The sequence below is a fragment of the Akebia trifoliata genome, chromosome 7 (assembly GCF_017979445.1).
Source record: "Akebia trifoliata isolate Shusen 1 chromosome 7, ASM1797944v1, whole genome shotgun sequence".
NCBI classification, from domain to species: domain Eukaryota; kingdom Viridiplantae; phylum Streptophyta; class Magnoliopsida; order Ranunculales; family Lardizabalaceae; genus Akebia; species Akebia trifoliata.
This window is the reverse complement of record NC_141381.1, coordinates 7,644,904-7,665,595: the sequence shown is the minus strand read 5'-3', so window position 1 is coordinate 7,665,595 and position 20,692 is coordinate 7,644,904. Positions and strand designations below refer to the sequence as shown.

The 20,692-nt window shown below is 34.3% G+C and overlaps 1 protein-coding gene across 4 annotated transcripts in view; it reads right to left on the bottom strand.

The window, feature by feature from the left end:
• The window catches only part of LOC147398155 (AAR2 protein family), a 32,438-nt gene extending 14,195 nt beyond the window's left edge, over positions 1–18,243 (bottom strand). The window contains exons 1-8 of one of the 4 annotated variants that reach the window (XM_086447303.1): positions 17,981–18,243; positions 13,640–13,722; positions 9,776–9,851; positions 9,164–9,223; positions 5,493–5,622; positions 1,812–2,035; positions 1,598–1,690; positions 1,407–1,478 (exon numbers count right to left, since the gene is read on the bottom strand). In XM_086447303.1, coding sequence (XP_086303429.1) covers positions 1,407–1,478; positions 1,598–1,690; positions 1,812–2,035; positions 5,493–5,622; positions 9,164–9,223; positions 9,776–9,851; positions 13,640–13,722; positions 17,981–18,121 — 879 coding nt within the window. In that variant the 5' untranslated portion in view covers positions 18,122–18,243. The remainder of the gene's footprint in view (positions 1–1,406; positions 1,479–1,597; positions 1,691–1,811; positions 2,036–5,492; positions 5,623–9,163; positions 9,224–9,775; positions 9,852–13,639; positions 13,723–17,980) is intronic. The other 3 variants (XM_086447304.1, XM_086447305.1, XM_086447306.1) reach the window with 3 other exon arrangements.
• Positions 18,244–20,692: the final 2,449 nt, after the last annotated feature.

Genomic DNA, 20,692 nt, shown 5'->3' with positions numbered 1-20,692 from the left:
CAAGAACAATCATAACCTCAGGCATCAAATTTTCCCAAGCCACACCAAATTTTAAGTTCAAATCAAACATATCTATGCATATCTGTCCTCTACTTTGGACTTCTAAAGTGAATATTTCACATGGAAAATAGGTTCCACCCCCTTATGATTGGGGGCTACTGATAGTAACCTTTCCCAAATACTGATTTGGAGCCTAAACTACATGCAGCACTGGTCTCTAATTCACGTCCAGCACTCAAATACTTGCATCTGGAAACCTAGCTAATAGTTACACCATTGACTAATTTTGGTGCGGTTCTTTGTTTTCTTGCAAATGGTTTCCCTGGTACTTGTGAATTTCTCCATATTTTGGGCATACTACATTCTCATAATGGAAAACAAAATTATTACAGCATTATGATTGCTACATAGATATATGCATATGGGGGAAATTTTGTATTTTATACATGCTAGCTGTATTTGGGCTACACAAAGCAAGACACAATGAAGTTGAACACATACAAGGGTCCTTCTCCAGAGATTCATGCCAGTTCATCTTGAATTTATTTATCCAGAACTGTGACTTCAGGGGATAACATCTCGTGACATCCTCAAAATCAATTCTGATATAGATAAAGAATCAAACCAGTCATGAATTTTTGAGAAAAGGAGAACAAACATTTCAAGATAGAAGAGTGAGAACAAGTACTGCTACTAAGACACAAACTAATATAGAACAGATGAAATTTCTAACATTACAAATAATACATAATATAATTCAATTTTTTAGTTCTAAGCCAGTCATCTGAAGATAAAATTAAAAAGTATGGGTAAATACTATATAAAAAGAGTGCTGGAAGTTAACTCTTAACATGCCCAAGAATTTTTTTGTTAACAAACATACATCAACAGAAGTGAGATTTGAGAACCCCTTAGTGAAGAGTACAAAATATGGCCAACGATAGTGTTGGATTAGTAACAGCAAGAAGTACCAGGACCAAAAGCATTTTAGACATGGATACACATGCCAATATGACCTTTATGGGATAAGACAGCATATCAGGTATCTTGGAATTGTTGCGTATGACATATTACAAAGTTCAAGATCAACTGACATGTTCCATGTCCTCGTCCCATCGGATGATCTATTTCAACAATTATACTCTCCCTATGCTATCTTACCAATGTAAAGTGGATTGAAAAAGAAGGTTTTTCTAAGCAGAGAAAATGAAGAGTTCCTCTACAAATTCAATGAGTCTTAGAATAAAAAGTTACGGATATAATGGTATCATCCAAAGACTTTTTAAAATTTCATGAATATTACATATTGAATTAAATTTGCAATTGAAATTATCTCCGCAATCAATTCTATTTGGAAAAATCCACAAGTTTGTGTCAATGATATCAAAAAATAAATCAACACTTACTGCTTCTGTACAGCTGAATAAAAGGCTAACTAAAGCTTTCCACTGAAGAAATGCTTCAAGTGATTGCCCCATCTGCAAGTTTTCAGAGATAATACAGAACTTTAAAAAAAAAAAAAATACAAAAAAAAAAAAAATAAAAAATAAAAAAAAGAGAAAAAAAATGGGAACATGACATATTGGTTAACATATACCAGAAATGCAATAAACGCAAATTGCAGCTCCCCAAGAAGTAAATCTTCTGCACATCCATAATCTTTCTCCAGTAAACTTTCTAATAATTGTGTCTGACATAAACAGAGTAAGGAAATAGTCAGCCGAAACTTCTTAATGTCGTAGGGGGTTTGTCAAGGTTCTACAAACAAAGTTCATAGAATACTTTCAGAAGCAAATGTAGAAGGCAATTACTTTGTCAAGGTTCAACGAAGTAAGTTCTTGCCCAGAGACACCCTTATGCTTCACAACTCGAGGAATCGATGTGTAGTAACATCCTTGTCCGTTAAATTTATCAGCAGAATTTGAGAATTTACTGTTCCTTAACTGCTCAGCTAAAGTCTTCTCCATGGCTGTCTTAGGAACCGTGTCAACCGATCCCAATTCACAAGAAACAGTAATTTCCCCTCCAATGGGTTCTGTTTATCAAACGAATATCAAAATAAAATGCAATCAAGTTGTAATTACTGGAAATATATGTTGTATTTCTACAGTTCCTCAACAAAATTAAACAATAAAAATATTCAAAAAGAAGAGTGATGAGAAAAGTAGATATATAATCTAAACAACAAGAAGCTTTGGAGCTAATGGGAATGGAGATGATAGGATTAGGTAAGTAATAAGTAGCCATTTTAGGTAAACAAAGAATTATAACCATAAAATGCTTATTTCTCGGATTGATGTCTTTGGTGTTCCACATTGACTTGTTTAGCAGATGAAAATCTTCCATCTTATTGACAGTCCCTGACATAACCTTAGAAGCAAGAATTGTAGGGGTGGCTCCTGCTTCTAGTGGGAAGCACAATTCTGCTATTCCAAAGCAGACTCACCCAGAAGCGATTTCGATGATGATGATGATGATGGTGATGATGATATTGCTGAGCACCATAATTGTACAGCCACTTGACATGATTTGAGAGGCAGGGCACGGAGTCAAGGCTCTCATGGCAGTTGGTTCTTGACTCTCAAACCAATACTATTAAGAATGATTTACTTTAGGTCTCTTGTACAAGAGTAGTGCTACTGCTATGGCCTATGGTCATTTGGGAGAGATTACTTGGAGGCTAAATTTGCCACTTTTAAAACAGTTGTGTTTTAAACTCTTATCTAAGTTTATAAGCTACTGATTTGATATGGAAAGCATACAAAATTTACTACATACTCACTGATTTAAAATCGACGGCTCCTCAAAGTGGCAGCCCATTGATGGAACATCCAGATTTATGGTACTTACCATAACCACTAATTGTTGAATATGATTTATATACGTCCTTTATGATCTAATAATGTTTGAACTTTTAAAACACACAACTACATATGCTTTAGAATTGGTATATATTATTGGATCATGCATCACAATGGATTGTCCAAGTAGAATTTCATCATGTAAAGGGAATCCAACCCAACATCATATCTCTGCTGAATCACTTCCATCAATAAAGGGGACTAAAAATGGATGGTTAAGCCTATTCGTAATCATTTGCTCATACACATAGAATTTAGCCCAAATGCCTGTTAGCAATTCATTTATTATAACTTCATAATAAGACACCTTGTCTCATGGGGCTCATATTTAACAATTTAAGTTAAATACTGGCATATCACTCATCACAATATATTATTTCCATGTGTCTTTTGCTTCATTCTCACATTCTATTTATAGTGTGGGAGTGAAAATCCTCATAACACCTCAAAATACACGGTGCAATATATGAGAGATCCTTCCGGACTTCTTGAATAAACTCTGGAACTCAAGTGGGTGTATGCAACCCACAATTTTCCATTTCAACATTGTATTTTCTTGGTGTGGAAAGAATTGCGTGCTTACAACTATTGTTAGCCCCCATTTTATAGCTGTTTAGAGGAGTTGACATGGCCAAAAACTGTCTATCCACTAAACTATGTTCAACAAGCCACAGTTTTAAATCTAGAACGATATCGAGATGACTCAAGTGATTCCATCTTCAGTATTAGAGGCAGTCGGGCATGATTTTCATAGCGATTCATTCGTCTCCATGATTCATCCGAGTCATCTTGGTTGAGTTTTTGAAAATCTCTCTGATTCTAACCATTTTGAGGCTCAATTTGTTGAATAGAAACACAAGTTCAATCAATTTGAACTAAAGGTGATTATACCTAAAGAGAACTTGGGTTGACAAGTCTGAAAGGGGATCAAGAACAAAGAGAGAGAGAGACTTCAGTAAATCTTGTTCTCCGAAAAATGAACAATCGCAAGAGATGACTAGCCCAAAGTTTTATAAAGAAGAAACACGGATGAGTAGAAAAGGGTTGTGACGAGTGAAAGCCTGAAATTCTATATGTGTTGATAATCCTCTTTAAATAATTTCTATAAAATTCAGATCTTCGGTTTTTAACTTGTGAGATGTTGAGGATGTTCCTCTCTTTGATGGCATCATTAAAGTGAATGCTTTCAACTGTTGGAATTTTCAGATGAGAAGGTGTGAAGATAGAAGAATGGAAATTTAAAATGGAAACAAGATAACTCATATGGGGCAGCATCGCCATCGCCATCACCTGCCAAAAAATTGGCACAGGAACTTGGAGCTTGGTCACATGATCAAGTGCATGGATCCCATGTCTTCAAAGAGACATAACCTTATATGGAGGGGGAACTAAGTCTAGAAATAACTAGTAGACAATGTGGGATAAAACTCAGAATATAACTAAATTATCCTACTCAACATAAATGAATGCCTAAACATGATTCTAACAATTATATTCAACAGCCCACATATACAGCGCTGCCCTAGGCGATGGATCCATTCATAGTCTATTGTTAACAAATTTAGTATTACCTAAAATATTACTCATGATTCGACTACACCTTTTTTTTTCATAAGAGAATGGGATCAAACTGAAATCTCTACCAGTGCACCATGTATTATCCCAAAATCCAGCAATGCCATCTAAATCCCTTGAGATTTGAACTGTTTTGCAACTGCCATTAGAATAGTATACCCAAATTTTTAAAAAAGCCAAGAGAACTGATCTACCACGTTTCTATACAAAATGGATTAAGAATAAGCCCTTTGTATTTTAAATAACTTAGAATCAAGTATTATGTTTATATGAAAACAAGAATAATAATGGATTTAGTGATGGGATAACTTGAACTATGTATCATGTACCTAGAGACGAGATTCGAGTAGTACACATATATTTAATGGTATATTTTCTACAAAGATATTTTTTTTTATAGGTAAATGCTTGATTAGCGGTTAGTGACAGGTAATACAGTTAGTGATTATCATAAGAAGTATGGGTTCAAGGGGTTTGAACCTAGGACGTGGGAATACTCTCCACACGTCTTACCACTTAGCTAAGTGGCACTTCTTCTACAAAGAAAATTTCAAGTAGAAAGAGTAAAACTTCTTATCTATGAAAAATGTTATTCAATATCTTGCAATATGAAAGAAAAGAAAATCATAGGTGCTGCACAAGAGTCTGTAAAGAGAAGGAATCTGACACATCCGACATGGGTACTTCACCCATTTAGCAGAGTCTAAGCAACCCAGCACACATCATACATATATTTTTTGTTAAAGTATTTATAAATTTAAATTGCATTGTTTGTCAAACAGCTACCTGCCTCATCCATATTAATTACCCAAATCAGTATCAAACCACTTTCAGTCATGTTTTGCACAGACATACATAAATCATATCCATACAAACTTGAATGCATTAAAGAACTTTTGCATTCCAAAGATCAGAAAATGATTGGTACAAATAAGAATTCATGGAATTAAAGCATTAAGTAACATAATCTAAGCAAGCAACAATATCAACATTTCTATGACATGTTTCATTTTAACTGTGAACATGAATTGCCACTGAAGTCGCTAATAGTAATACCAATCCGATCGATGGTACTCTTTGTGATGTAGTTTGAAATCCGCTTCCAGTCCCCAAAGTGACTCAAAGCATAAGGTCCAAGTTGGTGATCAAACTCCAAGTTTCTAACTGCTACACGATATCTCTCTTCCTAAGAGAAAAAAGTTCAGTTTAATGATTACCAATACAAATTCATGTGCTAAACAAGAGATTTTCATTTAGAGATATTGTGTTCTAAACTTCTAATAATCAAAACCATGACTTGAAAAAATGTGTATCAGTAATGCATGGCAGTTATCACAGTAGTGCCGTAAACCCATTATGTTATTCATCGTGTAGGCCTTTCTGCCAAGTGCCCATTTTACTGTTTATAAAGGCCGTTATTTCGGAAAATTACAATGGCATTTTGAAGATGTGGCTCTGGACAGAAGTTATAATAATGCAAAACAAAAGAATCTGTTTCAATCATTTCATTTTCTGCTCTTATTCATCTCAGCAACTTCTCATTTTTCCTACACAAGATTAGCTCGTACTCAACTTGTTGGAGAAAAGACTCAAAAATAACTAAAAGCTCATCTTATTCAATTCTTACTCTTCTTATTTCTTCTTCTTCAATCATCATCTTTTCCAACTTCTTGTTGTCCAATAACAATTAACAAAAACAACTAGATCACCATTAAACTAGCAACTTTCCATACCTGAAACCTACGTCAACAAAGAATAGAAAGAAGAAAGATTATGAGAAAGTTAAGAAAAATCATTTTCATTTCATCTTTCCTTCTTCGTTCTCCAGAATTTCTTTCTTCAAGTTTTCATCTTGAACGAACTCTAATTTCCATTTTCTTCATCTCCACTCCCATCTCTTCTTCAACCTTAGTAGCCAAGAAAAGGAGACTCTGCTGGACCACCATAAAAAAAAAAATCAGCCCTTCAACTTCATCTTCTTCTATAGTATTCTTCTTCGGCAACTTTACATATGCTCCAATCAGCAACTTTCCCTTTACAAACAATCTATCTTCGTTATCTTTTTTAGATTCTTCTTCCTCGACCTTGATGCCATGATTTGACGAGGATAAAATCAGAAAAATCAGCAAGTTGGAAAGGAAATTGAGAAGAAAAATTATGGGAAATTGTTTTAAGGTCTAGTGAGATGCTAAGTAAGAATTAAGGATTTCTCAACTCAATTAGAAGCTAACAAAAGTCTTGGGGAAGCTAGTTTAAGATTTTTCAGCACCTGCAAATCAGCTAGAAACTAAGTTCTCAATATGTAGTTATTGAAATTTATCTTAATTGATTGTTAGAAATAAAACTATGTTTAGATAGTTTATTTTCATAAAATCTCATACACATATGGTTGATTTTGATTGAATGTTTAATGATTGGAAATACATTATCTTTGAGCAAAAACAGAAATTTAGAATTATTGGCATTACAGTCAATGGCACTGACCAGTGTACATCAGTGGCATTGACAGCCACCGATGAACAAAACTTGGTGCTGCCAACAACACCTTTCTGGGATTTGCAGTTTCAAAATGAGTTTTCTATATTAAATTTATTTTGAAATTCTTGAGACTTAAATACATGTTTTAAAATCGTTGATTTAGGTTTTGGAAAACAATGGAAAAATAGTTCATGTTTGGAAAATGACAACTGAATGTTCTCTACTATGTGCCTATGCAACGAGTGATTCCGTGCTAATAGTATTTGATGGTGTTTTATTTTGAGTGAGATAAGGAGATGAAATGTTGTAAGGGAATGGATAATGCGAAACAATGGCAAAAGACTGGGGGCTCATTGTACATCTTGGCTGCTAATTTTTTTATTTGAAAAAGAGTTACAAAACTATTTCGGAAATGATTTTATAAAAAAAAATATTTTACAAAAGATAATATACTATGTGTGATCCACTAAAGAGATAGTGAATGCCCATAAGAGTAACTCGTCATTGCATTTCCAGTTTCGACTTGTTACTCAAGGTTAGCACTTGAGGTGCTTTGATCTCTTTGGTGGTATGGGACACCCTCGAGAATAGCATCACTTATGATATCCAAGAAATTCCTTAATAACCTCTATTGAAAACAAGCAAGTGTATGTAGAGACGGTTTTTGTATAGAGTAGAGATGTATGAGGCTTACATGCTTACCAAATTGAAATTAGGTACCACCGGAGGGGGGGGGGGGGGGGCTTGTTAGTGATTACTAAAAGTCATTTGTTGTCAAACGATAGATCCTCATAAATGGCCTGTCTCTCAAAGTCATGCTCAAAAGGCCAACCTAAGCCGTAAAAACAATCACCCAGATGTGGTTTGCCAGACTATCCATAACACCAAGAAAGAACTGTGGGATTTCACACTGGTTAAGTATTGGGATATCAATTTTCCATAACCGAGGTGGATATACCGACATGTTCCTAAACACTCTAATCGATTATATTGCTTTATTTAGCTTTTATAGTGTTTTATGTTTATTTCAAATTGATATATGTAGAACTGATAGTTTGATTGACATTATTATTTCCTCTTGTTTAACATGTTCTTAGTGTAATTGTAATTATATAGTCAAAACCCTGCATTTTTTTATAAAAGTTTAGTATCAATAGCCGTGCATGATAAGGTTATATATATTGGCAACCCTGTTTCTGCTGGGTAACTTCCTTGATACTCTCCCCTTCCACCCTCAAGTAGCAGATAACCATGTTGAAAATGAATTGAAGAATCTAACTAAGAGATAGCAAGCACTACTAGTACTTTTGGTCAGTATTCATAGAGATGGAGAATCGTCTTGTAAGAAAGTTAAGTCATTTGTGTATTCTTGACATAATAAGTGTCTATGCTTCTTGAATATTTCACATAGGTTGAGTGTTTTCTGCTGCATAGGTTGTATTATTTGTATAATTTAAAATCTGTTCGATTAATTATTGATTATCATTGTATTGAAAAATATCTCAACTCGAGATTCCAACACAAAATCATGGCAATTCGTGCTGGAATATATGTGTATGTGTGTGAGTGAGTGAAAATTGTCAAATGTGAAAAAAAACCAGGTAGTAGAGGAAAAAGATATATTAGTCAAATGTATACTAAAGCATTTGCAATGTCATATGCTATATGGAGAAACTGTGCTTATGTTTAGGCCATATAATGCTATCCGCTACATCATTATTAATTTATTATCACATACAGTGAAGGGCAATAGACTCCTCAAAGTCTCCACACATTCTTGATTTCAGAATTTTCTGGTGAACTCTTACTCATGTCTAGCAGTGACACTGGTACTCGTGACTGAGTAACACTGCTCATGCCTCATATTATGAGAAATTGTACACTGAAGTTTAAAAGGGCATTTCTAGAGTAAGTTTCAGTAAAGATAAAAACAGATGGTCTCGCTGAAACATTCAATGTTTCAAGGTAAATCTTTCGTTCTGGCCTTGACCAAAACCAGAATGTTCGGCTGAAACATTTCGAAACAGAACGAAACTTTGAACTGTTAACTTCCATAAATTAAGGTCTTTATTTTAGAAGTTATATTCTTACTGTTCTAAGAAAAGTATTAAAAAATTATTTGCAAAATTGAGGTGTTAAAATCAACTAGATGCAAATTCATCAGGCATCAGTCTGTTTTCTTATCTACAAGTATATGCATCATTAACACAACAATTGACATGTGCAAGAGTATCCAAATGGTCACAAACCTCTTCTTCTGATACTTTAACTAACCGCTCCTCCTGTTGATCCCATTTTCGGACAATTACCTGTTGCAGCTATGAGAAGTGAGATGGTGCATAGAGCCATACACATTATTATCATTAACTCCATTCGGAAAAAAAAAATCAGCATGAATGTTGAATATGAACCTGAGAAAATTTTATTTACCCATTTTCAAATATTTCAATACCCTTTGCACATGCAACACATTTTCCAACAAGCTACATGTAATATAATGTGTGTTTGCATATTGTACTTGTGTAATTATACATCAAGTGATGCTAGAGCATATTGACTGCACCATACTGGGATCAGTGGATACTATTAGAGTATTTTATTGTAAGACACTAACTCAGCATTTTTGCCATTATCTAACCGATATGACATGATTGTGGGGCCCAACATGTTGCAACAAAAGGTTTGAACTTGGTCCTAGACACATGAAATTATCTAATTCATTATAATCATGTGAACTGCAACAATCACTACTGACATCATATTCACACAGCCAATGATGATAAGTAGGTAGCATTGGTCCAAGTGAAAAGATCATTTTTTGAGCTAAGAAAACAAACCAAGTAACTAAATCACTCACATACCTCTGCAGAACAAGCATCAATAAAGAAACCAACTATTGGTGAAAACTCGTTGCCATCCCTGCATGGGGAAAAAAAACTATGAAAATGGGATTGAGTGAGAAATGAACTATCATCAAACTCAATCAAACCAATAAATTTGAGCAATAATGACATGGAAGTGCCACAAACCAAATCAGTTTTTCTTTTTCTTTTACTTTTTTGGGCTTTTGTTAGGGTGATTTCGAAAATAACAATGTTTGGAGAACAGCAATCAATTGAACCCCACATTGTAACCTCATTGGCATGCAGAGCAAGTCAATGACTCTAATACTAATCTCAGTACCATCATCCTTGGCAACCTACATAATCAAAACTAATTCAACAACACTCTCACCCATGCTCGAGCATTACCTGCTAACACACTTTTTTTAGAGAGATTCATTAAAACCAAGGAAAGGAATACAAAGCAGGAGATTGAGAATACCTATAAAGACACAGAAAAGGAAGAAAAAACAAAAACAACCACAACAATAATGAACCAGCTACATCTCATCCCAACAGAAAACCTCCCACCTGAAAAGAAAGCCCTAAAAGGAGCCTCGAAATACATCAAACAGAAATGTCACCCATTTCCATAAAAACAAAAATTTACCATGATGACACCATGAGAAATAAAATGATTAACAGTCAAAATTTCATCCAGAATGGCTGTCCAAATAAAAACAGCACCTTATATGAAACCTCTGACCCCCAAAATAAAGGAAGTCAGAAAGGCAGAACCACTCAAAATGGCCAGGGAATGGTAAAAATATTGGATAAAAGATACTCTATTATGTTTCTTTGCCCAAACACTAAAGTCCTCATCCATAGGAATGATTGGGGTTTCAGATAAGCGGCTTATGACATTAACCAAAGAGTCAATTTCCCACTCATTAAAATTCCTCCTAAAACCAAAATTCCAAGAGATCTCACCCTCAACCTACACCAAGAAGTCATGAACTGGAAGATTTTTCTTATAAAAAATTAAGAAGTGAGGGAATTGAATTTTAAGACCACAGCAAGAAGTTCTGAATCAGACGATTTTTTTCATTAGAGATTGTGAACAAGTCAGTTCTGAACCGGAAGTTTTTTCTTATCTGAAATGGAGAATAAGCCGGGAATTGAAATTTAAGAAGGGACTCCCCATACCAGCAATCTTCCTAGAAGCGAACCGAATTGCCCTTACCTAATACAAATATTACTCTTTCGAAAACTCAGGTAGCATGTTTGGGATACCCCTCCAACATACTCAAATCTTTCTTCGTATTTTTTTTTTCTTCTATCGATTAGTTAACTCATTCTCTCAAGAGACTCGTTAAGAAAATCAGCTAGTCTGCCAGTGAACCCTAAGTTCAGGAATTTATTTAGGAATTCAAAGCTTTAGCTCACTCATGAAACGAGGTAGGGCTGCAACTGGGGCAAGCAAAACCTGAACCCTCTGGGTTGAACCTGACCTTGGGTCAGGTCTGGGCAAAGTCAGCTTTGGTTCGGCCTCAGGTTCGGGCAACAAAAAAAAGTGCCCAACTCAAATAGGGTTGGGTGCAGGCATAGGTATCGGCCAACCCGATTTGCATGAACCCGAACTTAATATGAGTACAATTTAAAAATATTTCTTATGTTAGTTTCTTTTACGCTCATAATTCATATCTCAATATGTTTGCTCTTTTTTATCTATATATCAAAACTAATGTGTGATTATTTTCATTAGATAAATAATTGCATTGTTATTAATGCTTTGTTGTAAGTGTAATTCTCTATCGCCATACAATGATTATATTTACAACTTTAGATATATGTTTTTCTTTTTTTGAAAATTGCAATTATTAATAATAAAAATGATTATTTTAGTTAATCTTATTGTTTTTATTTTCTTTTTAAATTTGCTTATAATTTTATCTTTCTAAACTTTTGAAAGACATGTTTAGGAAAAGTAATTGTTAATTTTAAGTTCACTTATCTTTATATAAACCTTTACCAATACTAAATTATCTAGTATTAATGAGGAATGAATTAACCCGACTTGGCTAGGGTTCGGGTTGAGCATTTCATGCCCTAAATTTTATTGGACAAATGCTAGGTTATCGTAATCAATTTCTAACTGCAAGATACAATTTTCCACAAAGCACAACACATCCCCATTCATGCATTAATTAGGAAATGATGTATTATAACCTCAAGGTCTTCAACAAATATAGGAGGTCCATTCATGTGGTGTTTTTTAGACCAGTCCATATGTATCAAATCAAAGATGATGTTGATTGGAGAATCAACTACAAATGGGAAATACATATATAGTAACTAGGGGTGCACATGGTTCGGATTTTGGCAAAATTGGAACCGAACCGAACCAAACATGATCGGTTCTACAAATTGGAACCCGAACCAATCCAATTACCCTATAGAACCGAACCAATCCAATCCAATCTTGGTTCGGATCGGTTCTCGGTTCTCATACTTATTGAAGATAGATACCTTCTTCCTCAATCCAAACATTCTATCTCCTCCAATCTTCAAACCTTAAAAACAAGTAGGACTTTTTTTAAGCGTGGACTTTGGGATAATAAAAAAATTAAAAATTTTCTATATTTCATTTAAGAAATTTGATGCAGATGAGGTTCAATAAGTAGAAAACAATAGATTTTATAGAAGATGAGATAGAGGATGAGTTCAATAAGTTGAAATGAAAAAAATTCTCCAAGAAAAATGAAGGGGTTTTGGCTTGAGGTTTAAAATAATGGCATTTAGGCCATTTTATGTTATTCTCCTAAACAAATAAGAAATATATTCAAGATCCATTAGAGAAGAATTTAAATTTGTTTACCGTTAATTGAAGGCGTCTGAGAGATCGATAGCTCAGAGATTTATCAAAGCTTTTTGAATCAGAGAGAGAAAGAGAGAGAGAGAGAGTTCAATCTTCATTTTTCGATGAGTTGGCGAGGTGGTGAGGTGAGGTGAGTGAGAGAGACGACTGAGATTGAGAACGACGGCGACTAGGGTTCTGTTTTCAGAATTCTTTGAACAGGAAGAAGAAGAAAGAAATAAAAAATCGAAATTTTATTTTTTAAATAATTTTATATATATATATATAATTGGTTCGGTTTTCGGATTGGTTTGGTTCTATATATCTTAATCCGAAACCGAACCAAATTAATCGGATTTTTTTTTCTTCGATCTATACCCGAACCGTGGGTGTGTTTCATCCGAACCAATCCAATCCAGAAGCTTTGGATTGGTTCGGATCTCGGATTTACCCAATCCAATGTGCACCCCTAATAGTAACAACCCAATAAGTTCATGTTCACCAATATGTTTCACTCCCAGTAAAGCAATAGAGTGAGATGAAATATGTACTTTAATAGTGCTGATTTCCTAACTAGAAAGTCTTCACTCGGCCGACGTGGCACAGACATGGAACCATAGATATTTTTCCTCGGGATACACAACTGCACATCCCCATAAGAGATTGGAGTTGTGTTCCGAGGAAAAAGATCTATGGTTCCGTGTCCATGCTACTTCAGCCGAGTATTGACCGAGTGAAGACTTTCTAGTTAGAAAATCATTATTCATACTTTAAGCAGTAGTAGAATCATGAACATCCATGCACATGCAAGGTGAAAATAAAGCACCTTTCAAGCTATTATTAACGAACTGTAGAGAAAATTTAACTTGTCAAAAAAAAAAAAAAAAAACCTAAGAATTAATGAATAAGTTAACATGTTGAAAGGATTTATCCCAAAAAAAAAAAAAAAAAAAATTGTTAAAAGGAGAAAATTGTAAAACAATAAATCACTGAATACTTGAGCAGATATGAAACCCTATGACCAGTTTAACTGTAAAGGAACTAACCTGTTTGAGGAACTATAATATACAAAATGAGGACCAGGAGGGATCATCTTTATGCCCTTAAAAATAGGACCGACAGAAAACATCTGCAATATAGGACACAAAGTAGTTATGCTTCAGATAATTGGATTATTTTATAGAAGCCCTAAAAGGACATGTTAACAATGAATCCAAAAAAAAAACTTTTTATGCATTTTGGATATAAATGTCAAGAGGTTAAGAAGCCTGATGTCAATTAATTAAGAGGATTGAGATGGATGAGTGGAAAGACTAGGAAGATAAAATTAGAAACGAACACATTCAGAAAATGTAGGAGTAGCACTAAGAGAGATTCAATTCAGATGTGTTTAATGAAGGCCGATTATAGCCTCAATTACAAGAAATACTCAAGTAGAAGGTTCTAAAAGAGCGAGAGGACGACCCCAAAGTACGTGGATGAGGATAGTGAAAGCAGATATAAACTACCTTTCAATAATAGAAAATTTGCCCTCTAGACTGAGTAGAATAAAGGAACAAGATTTGTTTAGCCAACCCAAAAATCTTTGGGATAAGGCTTTGATGTTGTTACTAAGTAAGACTCCAAACAAATCTGCGAATCAAACGAGAAAAGGATAACAACTTAGTATATTTACATTCTCAACCACCATCCCATATTTACTTTGTTAGTATGCTAGGGAACCGATGAGGGAATAACAAAATTTCTATATACTGGTTACAAAGAGGCGAAATAATAATCTAGATGGTTGGCCTCTGTCCAAATATAAGATATATCTGCAGGTCCCAACTTGGTTAGTTGGCGAAGTTCGTGAGTGGTAATACCAAAGACCTGGGACCAAAATTCCACCTTCACCCATTCACAGAGAGAGAGAGAGAGAGATCCAATGTTTTAAAAACGTGACCTCCGACCAGGTTGGACCAGACCCATTTGCTTCTACGGGTCGAGTCAACCAAAAAAACCCACTTTTGAAAAAACCAATTGACCCGTCCGATTCAACCAGTTAAACCGGTTCGACCAATGACCCAACCGGGTTTGTAAAAGGACCTATCTAACTTTTGTGTGATTTTTCACATACCCCTCTATAATTTGGTGAATATTTGAAATACCTCATGTGTTCTAAAATTGATTACATGCTCTCTTTTTTTGCTTGGTAAGGTTAGTAGTTAACAGTTAGCATATTAACATAAGACGGGGTTAGAACCTAAGAGACCTTGGGAACAACCTCCACAAGGTCTTACTACTTAGCTAAGTGGTCCTTCTTTACATGCCCTCTCGACCTTAGGTATTCTCTTTCAAACTAATGGAAAATGATCAAACTTCGTTAGATTTGAATTGTTGGGCCCACATGCTTAATAAGACAACCCCTAAAATTCATGTCTATATCAGATTTAAAATAAATAAATAAATAAAATTATTATTTCCGGGCTTGATCCATGCTTTGAAAATGAACATCCACTAAATTCCTAAATATAATTTCAAATTCACATTCAAATCTACGGGGAAATTTTCTTTTTTATTTATAATTTTTTTTTTGTAAAAGTTTTTTTAATTTTTTTTTTGTAAAAGTTCTTAAAACCTTGTAATCTACATCATGTGACACCGGATCATGTTTTTGAAGTAAAAGTTACCTGATTTTAGGAAGAAACCTAAAATATTTATTGAATATTTCATATTTGGGTCCCAACCAATTAGACCCATTGATCGAACTGCTTTGGACCAACCCATTCAATCATACGAGTCAATGATTGGTCCGGTTTTTAAAATATTGGAGAAATCATTCTTCAATGTGTAGGGTGTTTTGCAACTCTATGCATTTAAAAAAAAAAAACATTCTTCCAAGCCATCCACAAAATGACATTATTTGCATTGGCTAAATTCAAGTAAAGAGTAAATTTTTCCTCCTTTAGCACGATCTCCTAACTTGTAAATCAATGCCACCAACTTCCCCACAATCAAGGTAAATTACATGACCAAACCAAGCCTTTCACCTATCCTCAAAATCCCTTGGGATATCCCTACTAAACCATTAAATTAACCCTTAGACAAAAAAAAAAAAGATCATGCGTGTAGACACCCCAAATTGCCCAAGCCATAAAGATAAAAGATAAACAGTCAAAGAAGAAAAATTGGTCGTCAATCTTTTAGGACTGGGGCCCACAAAAAAGCCAATTTGGGTCCGACTCAATAGAGTTCGCTTCAAATGGTGGGCCCTACTTGCTTCAGAGAAAGCCTACAAATAAGGGGTCTTCAAGGCTTCCAACCAACTCTCCCAAGACCTGAAACACTACAAAAACTCTACCTCATCAATCTCTTTCAAATATTGTCAATCAACCCTTGAGAGCTTGAAGATCAAAGATCCAAGAAGAATCCAAGATCCCAAAGAAGGCAATGAAGGTAGGGATATTATAAGTTGGGCATATGTTCTAGGTTTTCTTATCCTTTCTTTTTTAATTTTAATAATCTAGAAGGCTTGTGTGCAAAACAGCTCCTCGACTCCATCCAAAACGAACTGGTAAAACCTTATTTGGGGAATCCCTCCGGACAAGGACCCAAAAGTGGATTGGAGGAGGGAAATCCTAGATCTAGAACCCGTTTTTCACCAAAACCATTCATAAATAATGACAAGATGAACATATTGGGGATCTTTTTTTTTTCAGTCAAGCACTTAGTCCTTACCTAAATCTAAATACCATTTCGGGTAAAATTGCTTCCATGTAGTGTATGTATATTTCAATAAGGCAAAATTAGAAGGAGCATCCCTAATAGAATCACCTTTCTCTTCATTTTGCCAAATCAAAGTCCTCTTGAAGGATATTTCCACTCAACAATGGATAAAGCTAAAAAATTGTGCTGACTTTGGACAGATGATTCTCCCAAATAAGAAAAGATTTTAAGATAATTTCAATTGGAAGTGAATCATTTTAAAGTCAACTTCATGCCCACCAAAAGGCTCAGCTGAGTAGTTTGAAAACCATAACCTAAGGAAGACACATTGTCAACCCCGATAGCAAGTTGGGATAACAACTTCCAAAGGCTATATCTTTCAAGCCAGGGCTCCAAATGGGTTGATTCTTTTTTCTGTAGAAACCATTATGAATTCAACTTGCTACCGGTAAAAATAAAAATAAAAAGTCAATCGAAGTTGATTCGATAGGGGTTTGGTGGTGATTACTAAAATTGCATTCCATGTAGGTTCAAGAACATGATTTTTTTTCATTTGTATCACAGATATGATTTTCAGCATTTTCACTTATTGTTTGTGGTAAATTAGAATTGCTCAAGGGTTTCCCATACTAATGGGATCATCCTAATGCTTGGGTCTAAAATCGAAAAGTTTTCTAATCTAGAACCTTTATTTCCTCATATCTTACTTAAATACACCATCTTAAGCTTCGAAAATTTTACAAAATGGACAAGTTCACTAGGTAAACATCTTGATGATTGGGGTAGGAGCTGTCTAACGCCTTCCTCACTCTTCAACCAAACCCCCTCACCCATAGAGCCAAATCTCTATGGTTTGACCATTGGAGTTACTTTTCTTTGAAAGGTGTACTTCAAAATAAAAAAATTGTTTTGAGTGACCATTCATACCCTAACACTCATGAATGGTGGCAAATCCTAAATTTATCCAAGTGAATTCAACATATGGTGAAAATGTTGTCACCCTCACAGAAAATGGAAAAATACCGTTCCAACTATGTATAGCAAACCAGTTCTTTTCTTCAGAACTTTGAATTGGTTAAGAAAAACAAGGTGTGCCCAATCCAGGCTTATACACAAGTAAAATGACTCCCTCTTGAAATTCAGAAAATTCTTAATTTCAAATCATAATTGTGCAGCTGTTGGAACTTGGATATGACTTTAAAATAAATCAAAAGAGGAGTCATAGACTTAATCTTTTTTTTATATCAAGAATTCACTGTAATCTATCCTTAAAACCCATGCCCAGTTCGCAAACAGACATTTCGATAGATTTCCATCAGCCTTCTCTAGACATTTCAAATACCTAATTATATTTGCGAAAAAAGAATTAAATAATAAAAAAAATGAAGATATATAACCACATAATATTTAAATCAATGTGCATGTGTGATTCAAAAACCCATTGATTCTCCCCACAAATCCAAAAAATCACCAACTAATTTTCGTATTTTTTTGGGAAACTATCAACCTAAGTCACCAATTTTGTGTTACCCAAGAAATCGAAATTTTATATTCAAGTTACCAATTAGTAAAAGTAAAAGTTGGATTTTTAATCATCTGCAAACACAAACTTATGGGGAAAAAACCTCTGAAAATCAATCCAAATGCGAAACAGAAGATTACAATTAAATCAAAATGGTTACCTCAGTATCGATTCCAACGAGTGTGAATTGAGGTACGTCGAGGAGAAGAAGAGTGGCACCGTGCTTTACAAACTCTAAGGCTGTTTCTGGATCCATTTGCAGGTTTAATGGTGGAGATTTTCGCTCCGCTTTTGCTTCCATTCTTTTATTTATTTATTATTTTTTATTATTCTTCGAGTTTGCCTAGAAATGGCGGGAGGAAGGCGAAAACAGCTTTATTGTTTCAGAGTAGTCTAGAAGTCTCTTGCCTCTTTCGCACTTCTCTTCTAGACCTCTACTACGAAATTACTATATTACCATCAATATTTAAAAGAGTCGTCATAATATAATTCACCACGTGGCATACTTAATTGACTCACTAACGTGACAAATTTGGAATCGTAGATCTTTACACCTCGGTATGCACAATTGCACTTCCTCATAAACGTGTATCCCGAGGTGGAAAGTACGGTTTTCAAATTTGACAACGTCAGCAAGTCATGTTATTAGGTCTCTTTTAAATAATGTGAAATTCAAAATATTTATGTTTATTAGATTTCGATAATTAAAAAATTATACACGATGCATCTTGTGAAATTCAAAAAAATCATAGGTACTCAATTAATTCGCAAATTTTGGGCTCATGCTCCAACATTACCTTATGTTCTCGCAAACTAAAATGAATTGGGAATCTATGGTATAATTTAATTTGACTCAATTGAGTGTCTGCAAGGGTTGTTAGCAAGCTTAGGTACCAAACCAATAAAAATGATCCACTGGTTAAAGTTAAAATAGCCTTAATTTAACTAACTTCTAAGGTTCTAAAAAGGTTAACCATTTTCATTTCAAAGATAACTCCAAAAAAATAAAAATGTCTCACCCTAACAATGATAGTCCTTGTTGAATGAGAGTCATGCCAAAATTTAACAAAAATTAGTGGTGCAACTTGGTTTGGGTTGGTTCGATTTAGAGTCAAATCAGAATCGAATCGATCAATATCGATTCCATTATATGGGAATCAAAATCGAACCAAATTGCTCTATAATCAAACCAAACCGACCCTAATTCGATTTGGTTTGATTCGATTCCATGGGTTGCCAAAAAACTTTGTATGCAAGCTGAACTCCCTTTTGAAAACAAAAATGTTAAAAGAATGAAGAGTTAACCTGTTTTTTAGTACACATGGCACAAGTTTATTGGTTGTTGAATGTTTTTTTTTTTTTTTTTAAAGATAAAAAGAGATGGTTAGTTGACCAATCACATATATATATATATATATAGATATATATATATATATATATATATATAAAGGGATGGTTAGTTAACCAACCCAGCATTACAATAACACCACCACTACAAGAGAGAGGGAAGGAAAATATATTAGATTATATTTTAAACTTTAAAGTAGTAAGTTTGTTCGATTCTCGATTTAGTTCGATTCAGTTATTTACAAAGCTTGAACCGAGAATCGAATTGAACCCATTGGTTCTTCATTTATTTAACCCTAAATCGAACCGTTAATCAATCCAAACCAAACAAAACCAACTCAAAATTCTCGATTTTGTTCGGTTATCAGTTTGAACAGGATTAAGTTGCACCCCTAACAGAAACAATTAGAATTCATGAAACAAACCTAGTGGACATTCTACAAAATTTTAATATTATGAGATTTTAAAGTGACATGTGAGGTGAAAATATCTAACCAAAGTATTGGATGAGTTCAAATAAAAACACATAGTCAAAAGTCATGTGCGATCATCAAAGTAACAAACAAATCACTTGATTGACAAGTTATGTAAGCTAATGAGATGTACTTGTTGTTATATATATATATGGTTCAGCAGCCCTAAACTTTAACCAGCTTCTTGCCAAGTTTTTTTTGGGCGGTGGATTGAGTGGCATCCGACGGTTGAAACAGAGATTTACGGTTTTAAGTTATAAAATTAAGCTAATTACAATCACCCCTCTATTTAATTTCTTATTCTTTCATAAATCCCTCACACCTCTCTTCTTCAATCAGAAACCAAAACCAGTTTCAGAACTTACACAACCTGTAATTCTCTCCCTCTTCTTCGAAATCAAAACTCGCTCCCTCTCTCTATCTCTCTAAATCAAGTTTTAGTTAGAACGAAACCTACCATCTCTCTCTTTCTGTCTCTCTCTCTCTCTCTCAAGTTTTAGTTCGAACAATCCAACGCCATCGTCGTCGATCTTTCTCTCAAGTTATATTTCGAACTACCTTCAGATCTTGTCATCTTCAGAGCCATCATCATCTCTCTCTCTCAACCCTCTCTCATCGTCGCCATCAATCTCTCTCAAGTTACATCGAACAGGTATTTTTTTCACTTTCAATTCTTACGAAAATCGATTGGATTTTTATTTATTTATTATAGTTGTTGAACTTGAAATCTAATGTGGATGGTTTTTTTTTTACTTAAACGATTTGAAAGAAATTGTTGGTTTTTTTTTTTTTTTTTTTTTTTTTTTGGGGGGGGGGGGGGGGGGTTCTTGTTGTTACAGAATCCCTCTTCTTATCATTATTTTTTTTTCCTGTTTTTCTTTTTTTTCTTTACCCTTGTCGATTTTTGTTGTTTTTTTGGAAAATGGGTTTTATTAATCTTTCTTTTCTATCCTGAGAATGTAGAAGAATTAATTAAATTATTTTTTGTCTTGTATTGGTGGTTCCTGGAATAGTTTAAAGGATATATACAATACCATACAAGATCATCATAA